Consider the following 25,190-nt stretch of genomic DNA (forward strand, 5'->3'; position numbering starts at 1 on the left):
CTTTTCTTTTTTATATTTATCTATTTTAAATATTAATTAAGTATTTATTTCTTTAGCTAATATAAAGATATAGCTATTATTAAGATAATCTTTACTATAGTATTTAAATATTAATAAATATTTATAGAATATAAATATATTAATATAAATACTTTTTTTATTAAAGGTTATAATAAATCTTTAATTATATTAATTATTAAAATATCTAGGATTAAATACTTTAAATACTTTCTTTTAAATCTTTTTAAAGAAGTTATTAATAGAAAAAGTATTAATAGCTATTTATTCTTAAATATTTAATTATTAATTATAATCTTAATTTAAATTATAATAGTATTTATTAGTATAGTTTTATATATACTTTATAGTTTATTCTAGGATATTTAAGTAATTAAGGTATTATTAATTATTAATACTTAGTAAATTAATTTATTATAGTTAAATAGAAAGTCTAATTACTTTTAGTTTAAGGAGAATATTTAAATAATAAGTAATCTTTAATAAGGCTTAATTATTCTAGGTTATAAGGTATATTTAAAATACTTTTATAATTTCTTTTTATTACTATAGAAAGTAGGTTAAATAAGATATTTAAGTATAAAGAAAAGATAGAAAGTTATAAATTAATATATATTTATTAATATTATAAGAGATAAATTATTAGATTTATATTATAATATTATAGTTTTATATAATTATAATTTTTAATTTTATTTTAATAAAGTATTTATTAATTAATTAATAGAATTTAATTCCCTAGGTAATTATATTTTTCTTATAAATTAAAATAAACTTAATATTATTATTTATTTAATTTAAATTATATAAAGAAAAGTATTATTAATTATTCTTTACTATATTAATAATAAGAAGAAGGTTATTATTTTCTTTAGAATAAATAGAAGTAAATTAAGCTAGTATTTATTAAAATAATCTAGTCTATATTATAACTAATTTAATATTAAATTATTATAATACTATAGGTAATATTAAAGTAAATATATAATTATTTTTAAGATTACTTTTTATATCTATTTAAATATTATATTTTAATTCTTATTAATCTCTTAAAAGAGTATTAAATTTTAAGTAATAAATACTTTATTATTTAATAATAAGTATAATATATTCTTTATTAAAGTAATATAAAGAGGCTTTATTTCTCTTTTTAATTATATACTATAAATTTAATTATAAAGGGGAATTAAGCTTTTCTAGTTATATTATAGATTTTTTATTATAGGCAGTATTTAAATATAAAAGCTTTTTTTTATTATATTATAATCTTATTATTATTATAATAGCTTTAATTAAGCCTTATAAATACTAATTATATTTAATATCCTTATTAAAAAAAATATTAATAATTTCCTTAATTTAGTCTAAAGGTTAAAGGCTATAATCCTTAGATTTATACTTTAAAGGAATATAAGTATTAATATTAATTATAAATATTTTCTAAATACCTTTTTTTCTTTTCCTTAGAATATTAAATTATCTCTATTTAATTAATATAAAGGTTTATATTTTAATTATAAATATAGTATTAAATGCCTTAACTCTTTAGAGCTAGAATAAAGGCTATATTATTAATTACCTTTATAAAGTAAAATTAAATTAAAAGGCCTTTTCTTTTATTAAAAGTATATATTTAAAAGGATTAATTTATAAAGCTTTTTAAAATAGCTAATATATTATATTAATATAAAAATATTATATTTAAGTAGGTTTAAGTTAATATATAAGAATATATAATAATTAGCTACTTAATAAAGCTTAAACCTTATTTTTATAAGACTAAGGTTTAAATTTTAATAAATTAATTTTTAGTTTTTTTAATTAAGTTATTAGAAAAAAGGTATATTTAATATAGATAGTTAAGTATATTAATAGCTTAAATAGAAAGGGGTCCTTATAGCTATAGCTATTACTATTTAATATAGAATTATAAGGGTAATATAATATTAATAGATAAGAAAGAGGATAATTCTTTTATTATTATAAGAATAAGTTTTAAATTAAGAGGTTTTAAAGACTTACTTATACTTATATAACTAGCTTATATAAGTATATATAACAATCCTTCCTCTTAGAATTATTATATATTATATACCCTTATAATAAAAAGGCTAAAATATATCTCTATAAAATAATTACTATTAATTAAAGATAATATAATACTAGCTATATTTAACTATAAAATTTTATAACTCCCTAGCCTCTTTATCCCTTAAGGAGACTTATAATAGATTTAATAGGAAATATAATAATTTAATATAATATATTATTATATTAAGGGTAAGACTAGCTTTATAGAAAGGTAAATTGCTTTTTAAAATATAATAAATTAATATATATTATAGTTTATAGAATTAAAAGTTCTTATTTAAATTATTAAAGATAAATATAAGTATTCTAGGTAATAAGAAACTCTATTTAAGTTAAAGTTAAATAAAGAAATTTATATATATAGTTAAGAGTTTAATATAAAATTAAAAAGCTAAAGTAAAAGCTTTATTAATATTATAAATAATTAAACTTAATTATATACTTAACTTCTTACTATATTATATAATTACTATAATCTCTTATAATTATAAGTATTAGTAATTTTAATAAAGTTATTAGTCTTATATATATAATTAAGGATTATAATCTATAGATATAATTTAATATATTAAATTAACTCTAGATATAAAAATAATATAAATTTTATCTATTAATCTCTATTTTACTATTAAAACTACTAGTTAAAATTATACTTATTATAGGCAATTATTTATATTTACTTAAATAGTTATTATATAATATATTTATATAATATTTACTAATCTTTAAAAAAAGCCCTTAATTAAGCTTAAAACTTCTTATTAAACTTAAAATAACTATATAAAAAACTAATATTTTAAAATTCTAATAATTCTAATTAACCTTATTATTTTAACTATTATAACTAAATAAATAGCTAATTATTTATTATAGATTATTAAATAGTTTAAATATCTTTATAATATAAATAATTATCTCTAGGTTTATAATTTAAAGTATATAATTACTTAACTATATTACCTTTAGAAATACCTCTTTTTATATTAATAGTTTAATCTCTTAATCTAGCTTTTAATATAAAGTATTAAATTATTTTTCTTCCTATAGAATCTAATTAATATAATTTAATTTAATAAAATATAAAAAGATTAAGACTTAATAACTAAATTAAATTAATATAATATTAAGCTTATTATTATATATATTATTAACTTTAGTATTTTTAAGCTTTTTCTAGTTAAAAGTTAATTAATATAGATCTTTAGCTTATTCTTTATTATTAGCTAATATAATAGTTAATTTTTCCTTATTATTATATTAATTATTATTTCTATAGGCTAAGGCCTTAAGGCTATTATTTATAAGGTTAAAGCCTACTTAATAAGATATATTTATATAGACTATTAATAATTAATTATTATTATATAAATAATTAATTAAAATAACTTATATATTATATTAACTTTAAATATTAATATTAATAACTTCTTTATTTTTATTATTATATTATAAGAAAAAGAGAATTTTTTACTATCTATTTAAAGCTTATATTCTTATATAAGGTTTAGACTTATATTAAGCCCTATAGTATTATTACTTTTATTACTATTAATACTATTATATTATTATTAAATTTCTAAGCTTATAGCTTTATTTACTATAAGTTATATATTTTAATTTTAATTAATCTCTATTAATATTAACTTAATATTAAAAACCTTTATTAATTAAATAATTTATTAAGGCTTTAATATAGTTTTAACCTTTAAATAAGTCTTACTTAACCTTATAGATATAGTTATAAATATCTTAATTAAAAAGCTTAATTTTAATCTTCTTTATATTCTATTTAAAATAGTTATAAATTATATATAATATATAATTAGCTTTTATAAGCTTTATAACTTCTTTTTAATATTTTTTTATAAATTAATAATATATTAAATAAGTAAGGCCTTTTTTATTACTTATAAGATAGTTATATTTATTATATTTAAAGTCTTATTAATAAAATAGCTCTTATTAATTTTTTTTTTTTATAAATATAAAGAATTTATATTTAATTTAATATATTATAATTTTCTTTTTTCTTTTATTATTAAGAATAATCTTATTTATTCTATAACCTTAATTATAATTAAAAAAGACCTTTATTTTATTACTTAAGGTCTTAAAAGACCTTTTTATTAAGAAAATATAGCCTCTTTTTAATATTTACTTATTAATAGCTTTAATTAATTTATTTTAATTACTATATATATCCTTAAGTAAAAAGATATTATTAAGAAAATTATTATATTTTTATATAAATATATTAATAATATTTATATTAAAAAAATAAAAAATATCTTAATTAATAAAATTAAAATTAATTAAAGCTATTATTATTAAAATAATAATAAATTAAATAAAATTAATAATAATAATATATTTAATTTAATAGATTAAATATATATTAAAAGAAAAAGGTATATATAGAAGTAGAATTAGCTAATATAGCCTATATATATATCTAGATATATAAAAGTTATATGTTTTATATGTATATCCGGATATGCAGGTACTAGATCCCGGGATCCACGCTTAGATCGTAAATGCGCCGGGATGGATTGGCTTTGGGAATATGGGTCCGGTTTTTTCCAGTTATGGTCGGTGGTCGGAGTTTGACTTTCCGACTTCACTTATAAACTTTCATGTATTGATCACTCACTATCAACAGGGCAATTTCATCTTAGCACCCACAATGGATTTAATGGTAGACGAATGGGCTCTTTGTAAGGGATGGTAAGTTGTTGGTCCAGTCTAGTACTCTGAAAGGATCTCAATAGGTGCCTGTTGATGGCTGACAGGTAGACAGGTAAATTATAGTGTAACTGATCAATATTTGTTTGATGGGGTTGTCCTAAAAGTATATTCTTTAGGCGTGCATTCCATGAAGCAACCTTATTCTTACAATACAAAGGCAATATCTTCCCAGCAGCCTACTTGTTCATCCTCAATCACCACACAAAGATCTAAGTACAAAGATCAATAGCATATTATTTCGCTATAATAATCGGTACTCTGTTATCACCGGCGTTGACTCACTGTATCCTTTGACGGAAGTGCATGCTTGGGTGATGAAAGCGGGATAATTGACTGGCTGTCACTGTCACTGTCTGCTTTAACATTCATGGCCCTGAGCTTGATGTGGGTGTTCCTCGAAGTTTAATGATTAAAAGATGACTCTGAGCAAAAAATTCTGAATCAACACATATATAAATCTCTCCCTTTCCGTACTCTTTTCATCTCACGTCTCATTTTTACACCACATCCTTACTTCTACCAACACACTTCAGTTGAACGTCCATCATGTCTCAACACAAGGAACCGTCAAAAAAACCTACCAGTTTTCCGAGCTTTCCCAAGTTGCCTCTGGAGATGCAGGATGAGATTTGGAAGTTTGCTCTCGACAATGACGTCCCGGCTGCTCATATCGTCAACATTGTTCATGAAAGAATTGCCGGACAGCAGACAGCTGCGCCGATTATGCAGCGCCTGATTGTAACAGGATACAGTAGTCGTATGAAGCCTGTATCTCCTGCCCGCGAAGCCTTGGTGCAGACCTGTCAACGTTCGCGACTGATCGTCGAGAAGATCATCAAGCAGCGGAAACAACATTACCACCCAGCCGTACAGTCATTCTCACACCCCCCTCCTCATAATCGTTACGTTAATTGGCGCGTCATTTATCACGGTGGTTATCACGACTTTCATACAAAGACAGTAATGATACCAGCAACGCCACCACTTCAAAAGGTCTATACTTCTCGTGACCTCATTATCATTTCCAATCCATGGCTAGGAGGCAATATACTGTCCATTGCGAACCGCCCTGACATAGGCACATCGGTCAAGTACGCTGCTATCCCTTACTTGTCTAGTGATGGAAGCTGGGAAAGGGTCATGGCACGGGGTCGCAGATATTTCATGGACCAGATATTCCACGTTCTCGACCACCTTCAAATTCTATACATCCTCCTTCACCCGGACGAAATCCGCAAAGGAGAGCGATTTGAAGTCTTGCATCTCCTACCGGCGATGAAACAGCATCTTGACCGATATAAAAGAAGTCGGGAGGAAACTTCACCCACCAGATTCCAGTACCGTGACCGGGTCTATCATGAAATCTCGGACGTGCTGCTATTAAAGCTGAGCAAACTTGGTGGTTTGCCCTTGGCAGTTACCCACTTGGAACAGATCGCAAAGGAACAACGAGCGAAGAATGGTGGAGATAAACCACCTCTGATCATCCGGTTCATGACTTGGTAGCATGCCCTCAATAGAGTCAAGGAATGTGCAATTTGGAAGAGTCTATAGAATATTGGCTTGGTCCAGTACTAGAATGCTGTGCTTAGAGTTTATTTTAGTAGGAGTGTATTGGTGCATTGGTGTTAGTAGGCAAGCATATTGTGTAACTAATCAATATATCATAACCTAAAGGTCGGAATAAGAAGAACTAAAGCATCCTGGTTCGTACTAAGAAGGGGTGATATGATGTTGTCGTGTGTTCAGTTACTATGCCCTTTGATCTAATGATTGCTTGGGAGTGAAAGAGGGTATGGCCGGGAAGATCAGATTCAACACTATCACTTCCTGCTTTAACATTCACAACCATGCATGGTGAAGTTCTAGGCAGATGATCCTGTATCGACCATAAATATTTCCCACTTTATGCCTTCTTCTACCATCACATCCTTCTTCCTACTCTTCCTCGTCCTCCGCCTCCTCATCCTCTTCCACCACTATCGCACCCAGCTTCCGTCATGCCTCGACGGCAAAAACCATCAAGAGGACTCAAAACCTTTCATAGGTTCCCTCAGCTGCCTCTGGAGATTCAGGATGAGATCTGGAAGCTCGCATTCGAAAATGTAGTCCCAAATGCCCACATCGTCAATTTTACAGAAGAATACAACCCTGACGGTACAACACATTGGTGTTTGCAGCGCCTGGATGCAACAGGATATAGTAGTCGTCGCGACAAACCTTTATATCACACCCGCCAGGACCTAATGCTGACCTGTCGACGTTCGTGGCTGATCATCGGAAAGATAGTGAACAAGTTGACGTGGGAATACGAAGATCCTCGAGGCACCTGGTCGCCGACTGTAGTCCGTGAAGGCCAATATTGGCTGTTTCATTCAGAGGGCCCTATGAATATAGCAACGGTCCACCAGAGGATCTACACCTCTTATGAACTCGTTATTATTTCTAACCCATGGACTTCAATCTTCACCCACGCCGGGCTCCCTTCTGGTAACATACCTGTCAAATATGCCGCTTTCCCTTATCAACCCAACCTTGGCCTTTGGTCGAATACCGAAGCCGCGTTAAGCAGAACCCTTCGCATTTTTAACGACCTCAAAATTCTGTATATTCTGCTTGATTCAGACAATATCCGGAAAGGAAAAATCGGCAAAGGAAAACCCCGCAAAAGGCAGCAATTGGAAGACAAGGGACTCTATCCGGCGATGCAAGAACATCTAAGAAATCACAAAAGAACCCCTGGGGAAACATCGCCTGCGATATTCGTTTATAAAGATCGAATCTACCGTGAGATTTCGGACGTTATGCTCCTGAAGCTAAATAAGCTAGCAAGGTTGCCATATAGATTAGAGGGCCTGGAAAGGATCGCAAGATTCGAAAGGGCGAAGAATGGGCAAGTTCGCCCACCTCTGATCATTCGGCTCATGACTTGGTAACATAGCCCCTCAGGGTATCAGAAAAATTGACCGCTGGAAGCATAAGAGACGAAGTTAGTAGGTCAGTTTACGCTGTTTTGACTATACTTCTTAGACTACTTATTCTTATACCCTACGTCTTGGGAGGCTAACGTTTCTGCTACCCAGTAGATGGCCCAAAGAATCGGAAAGCTTCAAAAGTACAGACACGAAATCGGTAAGCCAACTTGTGTTACTTTCTATCAGACTCTTGGGCTATTTGACTGACTTCTCAAAGCTCTGAGGTTAGCCTCTCTGTAATCCCAACATTCGCCTGCTCTAGAAGGTGACTCGACATCTAGTTGGGCGTTTCGTAGGGCACTTCTACAATCTCTGATCGTAGCTTTCAGAACATTTTGGAATATGACCAGACGACAGAGTGGTGAGGCCTAAATTAGGGATCACGCTGGAACAGCAAGATGAAGAATGAACCTGGGACATTACTTGAGTCGCTTGTCGAGGTCAAGCGACATCACACAATGCGATGACCTTCTGTGGCAACTCAAGAACAAGTCGGCCACTTTCTCAACAATGGGTTGCCCAACAGAGTATGTCAACGAATGGACGCTGGAAAACTGGACTACTAGGTTTATTCGGAGGAAAGTAAAAGGGCAAAGGTGTATCTAGTTCGAGTAGACAAACTCAATGTTATCTCTTGTGGAACAACTAAACAGTCGCTGTCCAACGATATAACAAAAAGTAGCCAACATTAATCTGTTTGTACAAGCTTGTGTGTAGTCTGACCACAAACTTGTGCAGGGAACAACTTTATAACTCCACTTATACGGAGACAAAGAGGTTGATGTCGATTGATGACATGCCAACGGCAAATCCAACCTTGGACAGGACTTGTCGCACCGGTACCTGACTTATACTGCTACCCGATTATGTCAATATACATCTTCTTTTTGCGGAGATTGAGTCAGTCGCCTGGGTTCAACCAAGGCGTCGGACTGTTGTGCACAGGCTGCCAAGACGATGTGGTGCTCCCATGGCAAGTGAGATCTCGATTTACTGCCACTCACAGTCGATGAGCTTTCTATCAAGGCCCACGATCTTCTCGCCAAATGCAAAATGTGTATTCTGGCGGGCCAGTGCTTGTTAGAGTTCCACATTTCAATAGTCGCGATGAAATCATCGAGGTTTATCGATGAAATCATAATAATGACATCACAATGATCTTTTATCACTACAAATAATAGACATCCCGTGTGTTGAAGAATCGTTATTCATCACTTTCACTCTCATCATCTACAACAAAGCAACACAAATTCCTTTTTAAACAAATCTTCTACACAAACCACTTCAAAATGACCAACTACGAGCAAATCGCCCTCGACGCTGAGAAGGACCTCAACACCTACCAGGCCAAGACTGGTGCCGCCCGCCCTGTTGGTGGTGACGATGCTGGTGTCAACACAATGGCTGAGAACAAGTTTGAGGGTGCTCACGTCGAGTACGGTGATGAGTTGAGCACAAACGCTGGCTACAACAAGCGCATTCCTCCCTCTGAGGGTGGTGTCACTGATGACAAGGGCCGGTAAGCATAACTCACTTCTATTTACTTGCACAGTAACTTACTCCTTACTAGACAAGCCCGTGGTGAGCAGTACGAGGGTGAGGGCGGTCCCATGGACAAGCTCGCAAAGGCCAACGACGAGCGTGGTGGTTACAATGACAACGATGTTGTCCCCGCTGGCTTCAAGCAGAGTTCCGGTCTCGGTGCCGCAGACGACATTGCCGACAAGGGCCAAGAGGCTATGCGCACCAACGTCGGCCGCAACCCTCCCGGCCCCGGTGGCTCTCAGTTCAAGGGTGCTGATTACACTGAGGACAGCGTCCCTGACCCCAACTCTGCTCAGGGATATGTTGCTCCCGAGAGCGCTATCGAGACTGCTCGCGGCGACTAATTGCAAGGAACAAACAGAATGGAAACGAAATCAATGGAGTGAACGGATTCATTAGCGGGTTGACTTTACGGTTACTTGGTAATTTAAAATCGACATGATTTATGACCACAAACAACTTTCTCTTACATCGTGATGATGATGGTTAGATGTGGAGCGTATGGAGATAATCCGGAGAGTTTAGTCCATCTGCATCCACTATGGGCTCCCGCTAGCAGCCCGCAGTGACAATCACTTTAGGCGGGCATGATCAACGTCATGAGGCCTTATCTCGTGACCCAGCCGCTAGAATGTGAAACTGTAACGACTTGTTATCAGCAATATTGCGACCGCCACAATAAACTCTCCTATTCTTTAGCCAACAGCTGGCGCAATGTCTTTTGTTTTCTCAACAATAAAGACAAAGTGCTGATAGACTGTTGAAATGTCTGGCTTATCGCCATCTTCTTCTGGCTTACTTCCCATGCCTGGCGCGCCTTCGTCGTCATGGGGCGCGTACAAGGCGAGAGTTGCGGCTTTGCTGGGACATCATGACATGAAGGTCGTTGTAGCCTTTTGGCTTTTTGGTATGATCTGATGTTCTTCTCAATACTTCTTGGCTAACATCTTTCAGGCCTCATCAATAATGTCCTCTACGTGATTATCCTCTCCGCCGCCCAAGATCTCGTCGGTTCGTTACCCAAAGGCGTCGTCCTTCTTGCCGATGTCGTCCCTTCGTTTCTTACCAAGTTGATCGCCCCGTACTTTATCCATCGCATTCCGTATCGCACTCGAATCCTCATATTCATAGCCTTGTCCGCAGCCGGCATGCTCATGGTTGCTTTGACACCGCGAACCCAATCCGTCGCGATCAAGCTTGTCGGTGTAATTCTCGCGAGTATAAGCGCTGGTGGCGGTGAACTCAGCTTCCTCGGCTTGACGCATTTCTACGGCCCAATAAGCCTCGCAGGCTGGGGATCTGGAACCGGCGCCGCGGGCTTGGTTGGTGCTGGACTATACGTGATGTTTACCGATTGGTGGGGATTAAGTGTGCGTAGCAGTCTGCTCATATCTGCGTGCTTTCCTGCCATCATGTTTCTCAGTTTCTTTGTGATATTGCCTCTTGGACCTTTGCGGGAGGGTACAAGGAAAGACTACGATGCGATTCCGGATCTGGAGGATGAGGACGTGGATCATATGGACCAAGGGACTGCTTCGTCAGCGTTGTTGGCTCCCGGTCCATCTGTCACGTCGACTGCGTACTCTGCCCGTAACAATCAGGATTCATTCACGGTGAGAGACAGGCTGAACAAGGTGAAGAAGCTGTTTGTGCCGTACATGATGCCGTTGCTTCTGGTGTACGTGGCCGAGTATACGATCAACCAAGGTGTTGCGCCTACGTTATTGTTTCCTCTTGAGGAGTCACCATTTGACGAATTCCGGGCATTTTACCCATTCTACGGATTTCTGTATCAACTGGGCGTCTTTATCTCACGATCGTCTACCCCGTGGATCCGCATTCATCATCTTTACCTTCCGTCGATGCTTCAGATTGCGAATCTCGTTCTTCTGACCCTACATGCGATGTACTTCTTCCTGCCCTCCGTCTACGTCGTTTTCATCATTGTGTTCTGGGAAGGTCTGCTAGGAGGTGGAGTCTACGTCAATTGCTTCGCAGAAATAATGGAGAACGTGCCAGCCGAGGACAGAGAATTCAGTCTGGGTGCGACGACCGTGAGTGATAGTGGAGGAATCTCCATCGCCGGACTTTTGAGCATCGTGATGGAGACCAAGCTGTGTAATTACCAGGTAGCGCATGGAAGGGACTGGTGTCAACGCATTTCTGCACAGGGTCAGTAGAGCGGTTGGATACACAAGGCGTTTAGCGATGGTTTATCTGTAGATGTGGGTTTATAGAAGCTCTGATATATGCATTAACGTACATGATAAGCGGGTGCAACAGACAAGCGAGTGCAACACAACATCACAACATCTCAGATAGAAATAGCAATAAAAACACAACAGACTATTAATTAAGTAAAATTAATCGCTATATTCTTCCATAGACATAGCGACAAGTATCTGACAGGTCCTTGCATTATGTCCTGTCTTGCCGCACGCTCCACAGCGCCTTTCCTTCATTCGCGGAGGCCCTCCTTGACCACCACTTCTCGATGGTCCAGCCACCGCCTGCGCATCAACATCCGTTTGATCAATTACTTGCCTTCCTTCCTCTACTGTCATCACCCCTCCTTTCTGTAGCCGGGTTCTTTTTGCCCTCCGCCGCCGGCTTAGTATCTTATTTGCCTGTTCAAGATCTTGGACCCTGGCCTCTAATAAGGCAACCTTATGCATAACTATCTTTGTTCCCTTGGAAGAAGACCTCAATGCTTCTAGAATTGACTCTGGAGAGCTACTTTTATGCCTTTTGATTCTCTTTTCAAGATATTCAAGCTGAGAGTCGGCTTCAAGGATAGTCTTTGGGGTCTTTGAGACCCAAGGGGTCGAGGGGCTAACTACCTCCTCCACAGGCGTTGGAGTCCGCAGCTGCACATCGAGCTTCGAGATTACACTTTCTGGGTCGAGAGGAGCAAGTCCGGCTCCTCTAAAGGCTGCTTTAATATTTTTCTCTGTCATTGTGGCCTGGTAGGCGGTGTAAAAAGCCGGCAAGAACTCGGTTTTGGAAATGTGGGTTACGGAGCATCTGATCAAATGCTCGATTTCTCGCCCGTAAGCCTTCTTAAGCAGGCCAAAGCACCCGACATCAAGAGGCTGCAGCAGATGAGACGAATGAGGCGGTATACAAAGCGTGATGATTTTATTTGCCTTGCAATATCTCTCAAAGTCGACCGAGTGGTGACTTTGGTGTCCGTCGAGGATCAGGAGACGATAGCGATTCTTTGATTGCTTGGTAGTACACCGGTCGAAGTGCTTTAGCCACTCGAGGCCTATCTCGTTATCTGTCCAGCCATTAGGACTCGTCGCAATAGCCCAATCGCCCGGGAGGTTGCTTTCTCGGTACCAGTGGGCGAGGTGATATTGGCCCGCACCTATGATGAACGGCGGGATCGCTTGGCCCTCGGCATTGATCGCCTGAATGACTGTAATCCATTCCCGGTTTCCAGGCTGCACTGATTTTGGTCTTCCACGCCTTTCAGCACCTGTGACGACCATTCCGCTCGCAATAACGCCCATCATAAAGCCAGTCTCGTCAAAGTTGTAGATTTCATCAGGTCGGATGCCATACTTCGCAATTACATTTGCTATGAGCCTAAACCAGTTGCGAATAATGGTCGGATCTTCACATTTGGCTCTCTGGTAGTCATATTTACGGGGGAAATGCGTCTTGAGGTCTTTGTGTCGCTTGACGAAGTTAGAGGCCCAGCGCTTGCCGACAGGCGGCGTCTCGCGGTCGGCGAGCAATCGGTTAGCCATCTCCTCAACACAACGCAGTCGCGGGGGAAACCCTCGCGAATCCAGATCGAGAATGAACTGAACTATGATCTGTTCTTCTAGATCAGATAGTTTGCGTGATTTTGGGATAGAATCACGCGTAGAAAGGATACCCTTCTGTCGGCGATATAAAGTCCAATAACGGACCTGGTAGATGCCTGCGGCGCGTCGGAGACTTAATTTTGGGTCATTTTGAAGGGCACGAAGTGCAAGAAGAATCCTAGCCTCAATATTTGGGTCTGGCATATTTGGTGGTTGAAAATTAATTGATTAAGTTGAGAAGATGTAAATTGCGGGATTTTTTGTTGCACTCGCTTGTCTGTTGCACCCGCTTATCATGTACGTTACGTGTTTCGAGATTCGCCTCTTTTAACGTGTAATTAGCAACGCGTAACATGGAGGAGAGTTGCGTAATAGGCGAGAGTATAACTTTATCCATGTAATATTTTATCTGATCGCCTCAACGATAAGCGGGATGCCACCCAAACCTCGAACGATTCAGGGGGCAGTGAATGAACGTTGTGTCAGCTTACAGGATTTCATTTTACAATTGTTCTCTGGAGTCTAGACGCAAAAGAGCTACAAGCCGGACGGGTTTACGGGAAGATGGACCAATAAATCGGAAACAACCCCTGGTTAGACAGGTTGAGAGTTCCGGGAAGACCACTTTTCCCCTGCAAGGCGATGAGAGGCTTAAATTGCATGTGACGAAAGAGAGAGAATAATTGAATTCTGGATCTTGTATTGAGTGGGAGATGAAAATCTGACGGTTGATGATCGACATTGTTGAAGAAGATGGACAGATAACTGCGCTCACGAAATTGACTAGTCGTTTGTTACAGTATGTAGTAGCGAATAAATTAATGAATGAGATCATTCTACAAAAAAGTTGTGTCGTGTTTAGATGGTGCTCGGTAGAAGCGACACCTTGTGGCTGACGGAAAGGCCGGTAATGAGCAACGCAAACACCGCCTTTGCGGCGCAGTAGTTCGAGATGAGCAGCAAGGTTACAGTATGAAGCTTCAGTGGAATGATTGTCTATTTATACGAGTCTTTTTTGTTCAAAAAGTCAACGATACGAAGGTTGGAGGACATGACCGCCAAGCTAAGAGGACGGATGACGGCCTAGTGCTGACGGGCTTGGCAGGTTTCATCGGTGTGAATCGCAATGGGAAAAAATGTTGATCCAAATTGCAGCAAGCGGAGTGTATCCGTAAATTCTTCGTTTTAGTATGGGGAATGGAATATTGGTGCAAGACATGGGTTTACGGATTGAAGGGATTGAAACATTATATCCACGAGAATGGATGGTCCTCTCGCTCGCTATCTCTCCACGATTGAGCTTAACGCTTAACGTCTAACGAACGGGGACTCTGTAGGTGAGCCGATGTTTTTTGGTGGAGTCTGGAGATGCGAGATGAAAGTTTACCGTATCTTTTAGTTGACAGGTCGGTTGGCTGGGTTCAGGTTCGTTAGGATAGCCGTGCGTACAACTATTGAGATTTTGACACCTGTACCATAGTACTCCGTAGCTAAGATTCTATTCAACTATCAGATATACATGGATGTCTGTTCCAGGGACTCAATAATGTCTTGCCTTGCGTTTTTGATGGGGAGTTGGGTCTCAGCCCTTCAGCAGGGAGACCGAGACAAAATACCAGCGCAAGGCTAACGCTTTTCAAGGGAGAGTTGTAAGCTGTTTTTAGGGACTGATTATCTTGTAAGAATCCTGATGGCATACCAGTGAAGGAAGCCCTTGAATATTGTCCATCAATTCAATTGCTTTACTCTGCTTATTGTTGCTACTGCTTACTGTCCATTGATAGAGAGGGGCCTCTATCAAATTAGACAAGAAAAAAAAGGCCAAGCCAAATTTCCGCCTAGCGACAACGTTGCAGATAAGCTATTGTTTGATTGGCTGTATGAGTGCATCGCAATCAAGGCCGTACCATGCAAGTGGCTTCCCGAAAGGGAGTGCCATCCAATGTCTGATCGAGATGTAAGATGTATCTGCAGGGGGTGGTTGAACAGATATTCTCTGGTCGACCCTTTCATATTTCCAGCTGAATTTCTTTTCTTTTGCTCTTTGACTAGAGACTATGCCAGTTTGTCAAGTTCCACAGGGAAGCAAACACTGTATAACAAACAGATCAAAGATACTATTACAGTAATCTTTGGGACACATTATGACGCATCATGCTACAGTAACAGATTTAAAGGGGCTCCTAGCAGTAGCAGATCTACTACCACTACTACTAAGCTTAACAGGAACTTTACCCATTGGTCAACGTCAACTATTCCCTACAAGGTAAACTACTTCAGGGGGTTGGGAACAAGACCAAGCAAGACCTTTGTGGTCGTTGACAAGAGAAAAGGAGACAATTGAAACTCGATAGATACAATACCATATACTGCGATAACCCCCTGATTCACTTGGCAAAAAAAGAGAATGATTGGTATTGGTTGTTGATTCATCGCCACTTCAAGCCTCATGCTTGGATCCAAGCCCCAAAGAAGCGTTTGAAGCCGGCCATTCAATTTTAGTGTAGCCAATGCACTAAAAAAACAGTGAGCGGGAAGTGGAAGTCTTGCCTTGCCTTGCCATGCCATGCCATGGATGCCATGCAACCTTGCATCCGTGCAATCCAATCTTGCAGGTGCTTCCTCTCTCACGGGCCTCCTTCCTCCTTCCTCCCGCCTCCATGCCCCCTCTGTTTCTCTACTCCTTCAGGCTTCCCCGACCATCTCCGTCCACCTCCCTCTAGTCTACGGATACCTACCTAGTTATTCTCCTCCCCCCTCCCCTGTCCGCTTTTTATTTAATTTAATTCAATTCATCCCACTTGAGAACAATCCATTCTTAACGTCAACGTCCACACCCCCCCTGCGTCTTTTCTGGCCTTATCAGAACCTGGTTCCTCTTTTTACTCTGCTCCTCTCTTCTTTCTTCCTCCTTCTTCACCGTTCGTCTTTCTTTCTTCATTACAGATACCATAGTTTTTTTTTTCATCATCCCAAGCGACGTCGCGTGCCGCTTTGGGTTTTGGTTCTGCTTCTTGTGTCCTTGTCGGCACTTTTCATTCCCTCGTCTGAATATCTGAAAAGTACGCGCGTCGGAAAACAGAATCGCTTGCCCACAATGTTCGGTCAAGTGCGTACGAACCGGTCGACGGTCCTTATGGCCGGCACCGTCATCTTCTTGGTCGCTTTTGTTAGCCTGGCCTACAACCATCTCGACACCTGGGAGCCTCCTACTGATGTGTGAGTTGTCCTCTCGAGAATCCTGGCGGATCGACCGATCGCTAACGATGCAACAGCGCTACCGATACCGAGACTTCCATCATTGGCGACAACCATGATCACTCTCACCACGATGAGCCTGCAAAGACTGAGCCCCAACAGACTGAGTCTAGCCATGGCGCCATGTCCAAGCCCGACCACCCTTCCAACGCTTCTACCGAGCTTGGCGACTACTACTTCAACTACATCATGAAGGCCAAGGTTAAGCCTACCGATAAGAAATACTCACCTTTCGGTGCTTTCCCCATGGAGCTCCCCGGAGAGGCCAAGTGGACCAGCATGGTTGGCGAGGAGCTTTGCATTATCGATCTTGACAACCGTCCTTTCAACGAGCCCGGCCAAATCTTCTCTGAGGGTCTGATGAGCTGGGACCGCGCTGACGAGACTCACGGTCTGTCTCTTGGTGTTCTGAACCACTGGCTCTATGGTTTGTGCAACCCTCCCTAAACAAGTTTCTATTTCTAACCTCTTACAGCCAAGAACCACGGTTACAAGTACTACTACGTTGACATCACCGATCCCTTTGAGGACCGCCGCAACTCGTGGAAGAAGCCCCCGATTCTGTCCAAGATCCTCAAGAAGCACAAGGCCTGCATCTTCCTTGACTCCGATGCCGTCTTCCACCACATCGACCTGCCTTTTGAGTGGCTCATGAACTACTGGCAGCTTCACCCCGACACCAACTCTCTGGCTCTTGCCTACGATCCTACCCACAAGAACAACATGGACAAGTTTGACAAGGTCTACCTCAACACTGGTTTCATCGTTCTCCAGAACAACGAGAAGACCTTTGAGATTCTCAAGGAGTGGGAGGACTGCCCCAACGAGGGTGGCAAGCACCCCGACTGTGTCGACTTCCGAAAGAACCGCCCCGGAAAGCCTACCGATCAGGGTGGTTTCGGTACCTACATCCGTTACGATTACCCCAAGGACATCAAGGATCTTCCTTGCACTGAGGCCAACGGTTTCCCCGAGAGCAAGTCTGGATGTGAAGGAAAGTTCATCAAGCATCTCTGGACCGGAAAGAAGGACCACATCAAGGTCGTCATCGGCCAGCAAGTCCCTGGTGATTTGCTGGAGATGTTCCACAAGCAATTCCTCGACGAGAAGCCCCAGTTCTTCATCTCTGAGCGAGATGTCATGGCCTGGAAGGACTAAATAATGAACATGCTTTAATGAGACGAGAGTACTAGAAAAGACGGACATGAGCACGGCTTTCGAATCTTTTTTTTAATAACTGTACTTTAACTATACCATCCAGGAGAGTGGTACACCTTTTATCCCCCAACCCAAATTGGGCTTCATTATGGTGTTTTTGGGAGTGTTTTATGGTTTACAAAGGGCCGACTTGAGCTGTTGATACCGAAATCGAGATGTTTGGATCATTTTTCACACCATGTATGCGACGCAATGTAATGCATTCGAGTTTCAGCATGACTCGATTTATGAGTAATAAGAAATATGAGTTTAACAAGTGTCTTTTTGATGATTGACTTGTGACTGGAGCGCAGGGATATGTCGTAGTAAATCGCAAGAGGAATACGTAACTCCATGTCGTTTGATGTCGCCAATACACGCACACACGGCTATACCACAGACAGGATCTAGATTGACAGAGAATTAAAATGATAGTTTGAAGATTGTAGCATTAATTGCTCTTATCACAGGTTGAGCCACCTATATCTCCATTAACAAAACAAATCTGTTGTATTCGGGCCTAACACGATTCTACCAAAAACCCTACCCTACATCTGCTCTTCAACATTTATACTCAAGATGGTGAACGTTGGGACTAAAGACCTGGACTTTTTTTAAGGGAGAAATGAGATAGTCCTATCATTTTAAGGCTACGTGCAATTGGTATCTTTCTAGACATTCGATTGAGATTGCTTTACTCTCGAGGGAGTCTCTGTTGTCGCGCGGACAATGGCAACTCATTCCGTCTTCATCGTCACTATCTAACATCAACAACATACAAAGCACCGCGTCAACACACATAAGGGCACTGCATGCGATTCAAGGTCATGGGGATGCCCAAAAATGAGTGTCTCTGCTCGATGCCAAGCATTGTCAATGGAGAACCAGAATTCTAACAAGACAAAACATGCCGACTCAATTCCTAAGCCAAAGAAGACGGAATTGATACGAAACTCAATACTTCGCGCTATAATTCGTTAGAATGAGGGGATCAGGTCATTTGCGTCAATCATTTGCCCGCCATATAGTCAATTGTTGGTGATAATCAATCCCAGAGCCGAGGTACTCCAAACCGACACAACAAGACGAAATGTAACCCAAGCTTTATAATCGGGTTAATTGAACGATGTGAACAAGTAATGCTTACTTGCCGCGTCTATGATCATTAATCCTAAATCCGAGCTGTTTGCGTTTGTTGTAGTGCAGCTCGTCTAAAGTCGATCACTAATCACATAACCAGACGGGGAAATCGCATAAATACTCCTGCGGGACACTTCCGCGCACTTCAAACTACACCGTCGGACTCCTGAGGTATTGTTGATAAGCAATTGATGTATTGAAACGTAAATAAAATGCATCTTGCGCCTCAGAATTGAGGAACAGCGACAGTAGAGCATATCACATCATGGGAATTATCACGAAACAAGATGAAGGTGAGGCATCGTTGGGCAATGAATCGACGACAGAGCATGATGTCGAAGTTACAAGACCGGAAGAACAAGATGCAGATGATTGGGATACCAGTCTTGAGAATCCATACAACTGGCCCGCGTGGAAAAAGGCTTTGCAGGTGGTGATGCTCTCCTCATCAGCTATACTCGCGTACGTACACACTCTCCCATGACTTTCCGCTCTAACAACATAGATCAATCGGTACATCAATCATGAGTCCAGCGCGCAATGACCTCATGTCCGAATTCAACGTCAGTTCAACCGTCGCTCTTCTCCCCTTGACGATGTACGTCCTCGCCTTGGGCTTCGGACCCATCATCGGCGGTCCGTTATCAGAAACCATCGGTCGCTACGCCATTTACGCCGCGAGTGTTCCCCTGGGAGCTTTGTTTACCATCGGTGCTGGCTTTGTGCATAACATAGGAGCGCTGTGTTTCTTGCGCTTCATGGCGGGTTTGTGTTGGGCGCCTGTTCTTGCTGTTGCGCCTGGGACTTTGTCTGAGACGTTTACGCCCAAGAACAGAGGGCCTGTTTCGGCGGTGTTTATACTCATGCCCTTCTTGGGACCTGGATTAGGGTGAGTTATTACCGAAAGAAGGAGGGAATCAAAGCTGACGATGCAGGCCGGTCATAGGAGCCTTCGTGGTGAATCGAAAAGGATGGCGTTGGACACAGTGGACGTTGGTCTTTTTCTCCATCCTCGCCATGATCGTCGCGGCGTTCGCCCATGAGACTTTCCATCCAGTCATCAAACGCAGACTCGCAAAAAAGAAGGGATTGAAGATTGATCCGCCGCCTCCTTTGGCTGCTCGACTCAAGATGTTTGCGCTTGTAGCTGTGGTGCGACCTGTTCGAATGCTGCTGTTCGAACCCATCACTGGCTTTATCTGTCTATACGTCGCAGCCGAGTTTGGAACGTTGTTCAGTTTCTTCGCTGCTGTTCCCTATACATTTGGAAGAACATACCAATTCTCCATCGAGGAGTCGGGGCTGGTGTTTCTTTCCATCGTCATCGGCTGTCTTCTTGGCCTCGTTACTGTCATCCTCTGTGATGTGCTCTTGTACCGCAAGCAAGCGAGTAGATATCCTCCGCACCAGATACCTCCAGAGCATCGTCTTTACCCATCCTTGATTGGAAGTATCGGATTACCCATCGGACTCTTTTGGTTTGGCTGGACAGCGAGACCAGGAGTGTCGTGGGCGAGTCCCGCAGCAGCCATGATCATCTTTGCATGGGGGAATCTGTGCGTGTTTGTTAGTACAATGCAGTATATCACGGATACATATCATGGAAACGTTGTTGCTAGCGCTGCGAGTGCGAATAGTCTTGCGCGGTATGGGTTTGCGGGCGTGTTTCCGCTGTTTACTATCCAGAGTAAGTTTATTCGTGACACACTTGGACACAAGCTAACAAGTCGCAGTGTACGAGAAGTTGGGGATTGATTGGGCTAGCAGTCTTCTTGGGTTTGTTGCATTGGCTCTGTTGCCGGTTCCTTGGGTGTTGTTCAAGTATGGTCCCAAGATCAGGGCGAAGAGTTCTTATGAGACGGTGCAATTTAGTTGAGGATTTAGTATTACCAAGACAGGCTTCTCAGCTTTTATGAAATGGGTAAATATGTGATATAAACAAAATAAAACGGTATATCTTCCACAGCCAGTTTTTGGTACCCTGAGACGGCATCTGCGACCATCATCACCAAAAGACATAGAAACACTACGTCAGGATATTAAATTACAAACAGACGTTCAAGAAATGGTGGATTGGGACTATACAAGTCGAATAGAATGAGAATGCCAACCATGTATTGGGTGTGTAGTCATTCATTTCACAGTTCGTCCAACTGCTCGTTCTGAGCGTGATGGCGAAATATCGAAACACAGCCGTTTTGTTGGTGACTGGAACGGTGCAGGTATGAGACTCGGTTCATGCATACTCCTTTAGATGCATAGACAAAAATACGTACCAATCGGAATTGTGGGGACGGACCGTTGAGCGGGACCCACAAACCTTAACCGAATGCACGTGATTCTCATATCCCTCAGCGATATCAAAACAACAGAGTGAGGAATACAAGAAATGAAGGCATTGAGTCCAATTCTATCGAACAAGAGACTCTGAGTGTACAGCAGGTAAACAAGAGGTGTGGCTGTAAGTGGGACACATCTAGATGTGTGTGTGGGGCAAGGTGGGGGACACTCGTCAAACCTTGCACAACCCACTCACCAGCACCATATATACATCTTTCGAAAGCTAGAGTCATAACGAATCATCTAGGCAACGTGACGGAGTGGTTAACGTGATCGCCTCGAAGCAACAAGCCGTAAGCGATTTCCTTCGGGAGCGCAGGTTCGAATCCTGCCGTTGTCGATTCAAATTTTTTGATGTGTATCTTGGTGAGAAACTTTGGTGTTTTTGGCTGGAGACGTACTTTTTTGTTCCGCATTTACTTTGGAGGGACTACACAGCCAAGTCCGTCCAGAAGCACGCCAGTCACGCCGTTGTGGTGATACCCTCATTTTTCGATCATGACATTTTTCGGCTGGGTTTTTGTAGCGTTTACATATTTTCGCACCCTGGCACTCTATTTCAGACTTGTACTTTGCCAAAATTTCCGCATGGTTAGTTATCGGAAGTGTGAAAATCGAGTTGTGGTTCATTGTTAAACATCAGAGCCAACATCTCAAATCACCAAATCACCCTCGCGGCGGGCAACATTTTCCCGTCCCTTAGACTTAGGATGCGAGAACAGATAACCTAAAGGGATGGTCTAAACAGTATAAACTGACCTTGATTTCATCTGTTGCAGGTAACTGTTGTGGTGTCTTGAGGTCGCCCGACCACATTTCCAAAACAGCGACGGTTCCGCCATTGCCAAACCTGCCTCAACGCCAACCACGCCACTTCTCATTAATATAGAAACATATGCAAGTTTATTACTGCTGGTAGGACAGAGCAGTGGTAGCTGGGTAACCCCAAGTGATTTTGGCTACGGCGTGCCCTCTCAGGGACTTTCGAGAAGACGGATACGGACATTGATGAGGAACTAGCACAAGGCGGGCAACTTGACAGGGTACTACTTCTGAATACCTGTGATAAGCAAGTATTACATTGTGACTTTATTCCCGATCTAAGTATTAATAGAAGAAGTAGCTTTGTAGCATAGCCATTGTAAATATCCATGTCCATTTGGCTTCCTGCCCGCTCAGCATGTTTACTTGATCTCTGCAGAGGACAAGACCTCGTGAACCTTGCCAAGTGTCTTAGCATATTCCTTCACTCTGCGATCCGGTCGCTGTGTTCCACGGGCCATGAGACTTTGGCTTATCGTCGTCGCAATCGTATTGGAAGTTCTCGTTGAGCAGTTCTTGCACCAACAGTGGTGGGCGGGCAACGTCCCCATAAGTGTCTCTGGGTCACAAAACATCCCTCAAGGCATGATGGCAGGCAAAAATTGACCACTCCCCATCTCATATGTACATGGTACTTATGCTCGTTTGGCCGTAGGATTGGTCTTGAGGGCGAGACTCGTAGGACCGGTTGCAATAGGCGTCGTGACGCGCCGCTGGATCACGGCATGATCTTTTCCGGGGGAGCACAACCGGCGCGATAACTAGGGCTTTTCTTTTTCTTCTTTTTAGATACTGGTTTGTACTTTGAGTATCCCAACACCAAAACAACAGAGTGGTGTAAGAACAAAAGTTCAAAGAAGGAAACCTTGGCGGCTGCGACTTTCATCAAATCGGGTGAAGATGGATCACGGCCTACCAACCGTGGTACTGACGTGCGTGGGTAGCTACTACCGCGCGCTTTTGAGCATCCTCAACTGACATGAAGTGGCAGGCGTAGCCACATGTTCACCCGCCTGGTAAAATTATTTAACAGGATCTCCGCTGCGATATTTTCCACGGCGGAACCAACAGGTACATGGTATTCCTTCACACCCACAGGAACTCACTCTGTCACATACCTACCTATGCCAAAGAAAACTATACGGCCAGCAAACGCCGTGGTTCATATAAGGCTATCCCGTCTACGGAAAGGGGTCGGGGCCGAAATCATATAATCAAGGCTTAGTATAGCCCTTTCTTACAGCATCTAACTAATGGGGTTCGAACTCATAAAATGCAAAAAGAAGAGCGGTGCAGTGGGGTGAGAGTATTTGTAGGAGCGGTTTTTAGAGAATTAGGTTTGTTTTAGGAGTGTAGGTTTGTTTAGGTGCGGATTCCCACTGCACCACTCCTCTGACAATATGGTCACATAACTTAACATATAAAGGTTAGGTAGAGGGAGTAGGATATACAGTCCCGGTCTTGACCCCTTTGCTCACTCCGAGCGACCACTAAAGTCTTGACGCAGCTATACGTTTTCAAGGCTTTAAATGTTGCTAGATACTGACTTTACTTTCTAGCAATCAATGCATAATCTAGCGGCCATGACCCTGAGAGACTGCAAACCCAGAAAAGCACCACGACGCCTACTACAACCGGCTCTATAAGTCTCGCCCTCAGCACCAGTCCGGCGACTACACGAGCGCGACTATGAACATAGTAGCAAAGGTCGTTTAGGGTACATAAAATGCAATGGTCAGTCCTACGTGGTAGGCTCTGATTGTATCTCGATAGCTCAAGTAGCAATTCTACACCCAGGATTCAAAGTCAGACGGCTAGTTTGGGGTAATAGATCTTGACAGGAGACAGCCTTGATACATGTCGCTCAATCCACCGATGTTCATTTCTTGCCAAGCTCAATCAACTTGTAATCCTCATCCAAGTAATACCACAGATCATACTTAGGCGGCCTCTCTGCAGCAGGAAGAATCTTGGATTCGGCAGGAAGACCGAACTTTTTGGTGGCATCCTTGCTTTTGATGTAGCTCTTGTAATTCTTGGAGCTGGTCTGGTTGTAGTTGATCTCATTGGAGTCAACCTTTCCGCGCACAAGATCTTGCCAATCGCTATGGCTGCTCTTGATGGTCTTGGCCATGAACTTGGCATTCTGGTAGTCTCCTCCGACAATCTCGAGGACATCGTCGCCACGAGGGACCTTGTAGTACTGAGAGTGTTAGCGGGCGTGAAGAAAAGACGGCAGGGGACGTACGTACGGTGAACCAGTTGTAGAAAGTCTTTGCGAGACCGGGGCGGTACTTTTCGAGATCCTCGACGGCTGGGAATGTTAGTTTAGGATTGTATCGGGTTGGGTAACTTACACTCGACGAGCTTAGCAAGGGGGTCCTTGGTATCGACGGCAATGACTTTCCAGTCAGTCTCACCGCCCTAGAGAGGTTAGTAATTTGTACTGCATAGCGGACCATAAACTCACATCGTTGAGAGCGAGTCCACCAAGAACCTTGACAGACTTGACTTGGCCAACGTGGGCAGGACTATGCTAATGGTCAGCCCTGTCGCTTCAATTAAATGAAAACACCTACACCTCGCTTATGTCAAACAGATCAATGGGATCGTTGTCACCAGGGTATCCAGTAAAGTCGTGGTCAAAGTTGGGACTCTCCCACGTCTGGGGAATAGAACCGTAGTGGAAGGGGTAGGACTTGTGAGGCCATACACTTTCCACGAAACGGGGTTGTGTCTTTTTGTCGTCGTGGAAGATGGGATCTGTGGGTGGTCAGACTGGTATTGATCATCGGGTCTGGGAGGCATACTCAAAGGCTCATCGCGACGGGTCTCAATCTTGCCGTCAGTCCACCGAGGAATCTCGACAACGTAGCTCACGATGCGGTTGTTGCCCTTTTCAGGATACAAAGGAATGTCGTGCCAGAAGGAGATAGGCTGGCCGTCTTTCTCGAGCCACACACGCCAGTCCTAGAATTGTCAACGAGTGTTCAATTGCAGAGAGATGATTTACTTACAAGGGTGTTGCGAGCGCCAACTTCTCTCAGGGTAAGGGAATCATAGTCAAAGGACTTTGCTCTGGGCGCAAGAGAAGAACTAATAGCCAAGCAAGGCAATAATGCCAGCTGAAGGAGAAGAGATGTGGTAACCATTTTCAAAGATCAAGACATCGTGCAGAACATCAAAGTTGTATCAGCTTCCATGTCGTCTTTTAAGCTTAAAGCAAGCCAAGACGGCCTGCCAC

General features: G+C 41.1%; 7 protein-coding genes and 1 non-coding gene across 8 annotated transcripts; 7 read left to right on the forward strand and 1 right to left on the reverse strand.

Annotated features, from left to right (window-relative positions):
- Nucleotides 1–5,400: 5,400 nt before the first annotated feature.
- On the forward strand, nt 5,401–6,360 carry FPOAC1_003450 (uncharacterized protein; the record flags this gene model as incomplete). Its single annotated transcript, XM_044848016.1, has 1 exon — nt 5,401–6,360. The coding sequence occupies one exon, from the start codon at nt 5,401–5,403 to the stop codon at nt 6,358–6,360; it is 960 nt and encodes a 319-aa protein (XP_044713932.1).
- Nucleotides 6,361–6,854: 494 nt separating this feature from the next.
- Nucleotides 6,855–7,790, forward strand: FPOAC1_003451 (uncharacterized protein; the record flags this gene model as incomplete). Its single annotated transcript, XM_044848017.1, has 1 exon — nt 6,855–7,790. The coding sequence occupies one exon, from the start codon at nt 6,855–6,857 to the stop codon at nt 7,788–7,790; it is 936 nt and encodes a 311-aa protein (XP_044713933.1).
- A 1,328-nt stretch (nt 7,791–9,118) lies between these two features.
- FPOAC1_003452 (uncharacterized protein) lies at nt 9,119–9,718 on the forward strand (the record flags this gene model as incomplete). Its single annotated transcript, XM_044848018.1, has 2 exons — nt 9,119–9,348; nt 9,400–9,718. The coding sequence occupies 2 exons, from the start codon at nt 9,119–9,121 to the stop codon at nt 9,716–9,718; spliced, it is 549 nt and encodes a 182-aa protein (XP_044713934.1).
- A 421-nt stretch (nt 9,719–10,139) lies between these two features.
- On the forward strand, nt 10,140–11,554 carry BTN1 (battenin CLN3 protein; the record flags this gene model as incomplete). Its single annotated transcript, XM_044848019.1, has 2 exons — nt 10,140–10,281; nt 10,329–11,554. 2 exons carry the CDS (start codon nt 10,140–10,142, stop codon nt 11,552–11,554), a joined length of 1,368 nt encoding a protein of 455 aa, XP_044713935.1.
- A 4,732-nt stretch (nt 11,555–16,286) lies between these two features.
- Nucleotides 16,287–17,605, forward strand: FPOAC1_003454 (uncharacterized protein; the record flags this gene model as incomplete). The annotated part of the gene is made up of 3 exons (XM_044848020.1): nt 16,287–16,408; nt 16,465–16,874; nt 16,923–17,605. The coding sequence occupies 3 exons, from the start codon at nt 16,287–16,289 to the stop codon at nt 17,603–17,605; spliced, it is 1,215 nt and encodes a 404-aa protein (XP_044713936.1).
- A 1,444-nt stretch (nt 17,606–19,049) lies between these two features.
- FPOAC1_003455 (uncharacterized protein) lies at nt 19,050–20,660 on the forward strand (the record flags this gene model as incomplete). The annotated part of the gene is made up of 4 exons (XM_044848021.1): nt 19,050–19,246; nt 19,290–19,673; nt 19,720–20,471; nt 20,518–20,660. The coding sequence occupies 4 exons, from the start codon at nt 19,050–19,052 to the stop codon at nt 20,658–20,660; spliced, it is 1,476 nt and encodes a 491-aa protein (XP_044713937.1).
- A 710-nt stretch (nt 20,661–21,370) lies between these two features.
- Nucleotides 21,371–21,464, forward strand: FPOAC1_003456. The gene has a single exon. It is a non-coding gene; the product is annotated as a tRNA-Ser (tRNA).
- A 2,361-nt stretch (nt 21,465–23,825) lies between these two features.
- Nucleotides 23,826–25,098, reverse strand: FPOAC1_003457 (uncharacterized protein; the record flags this gene model as incomplete). The annotated part of the gene is made up of 7 exons (XM_044848022.1): nt 23,826–24,149; nt 24,199–24,260; nt 24,304–24,370; nt 24,417–24,477; nt 24,526–24,709; nt 24,757–24,916; nt 24,964–25,098. 7 exons carry the CDS (start codon nt 25,096–25,098, stop codon nt 23,826–23,828), a joined length of 993 nt encoding a protein of 330 aa, XP_044713938.1.
- Between the last annotated feature and the right edge of the window lie 92 nt (nt 25,099–25,190).

The sequence above is a fragment of the Fusarium poae genome, chromosome 1 (genome assembly GCF_019609905.1).
Source record: "Fusarium poae strain DAOMC 252244 chromosome 1, whole genome shotgun sequence".
Classification (NCBI taxonomy): domain Eukaryota; kingdom Fungi; phylum Ascomycota; class Sordariomycetes; order Hypocreales; family Nectriaceae; genus Fusarium; species Fusarium poae.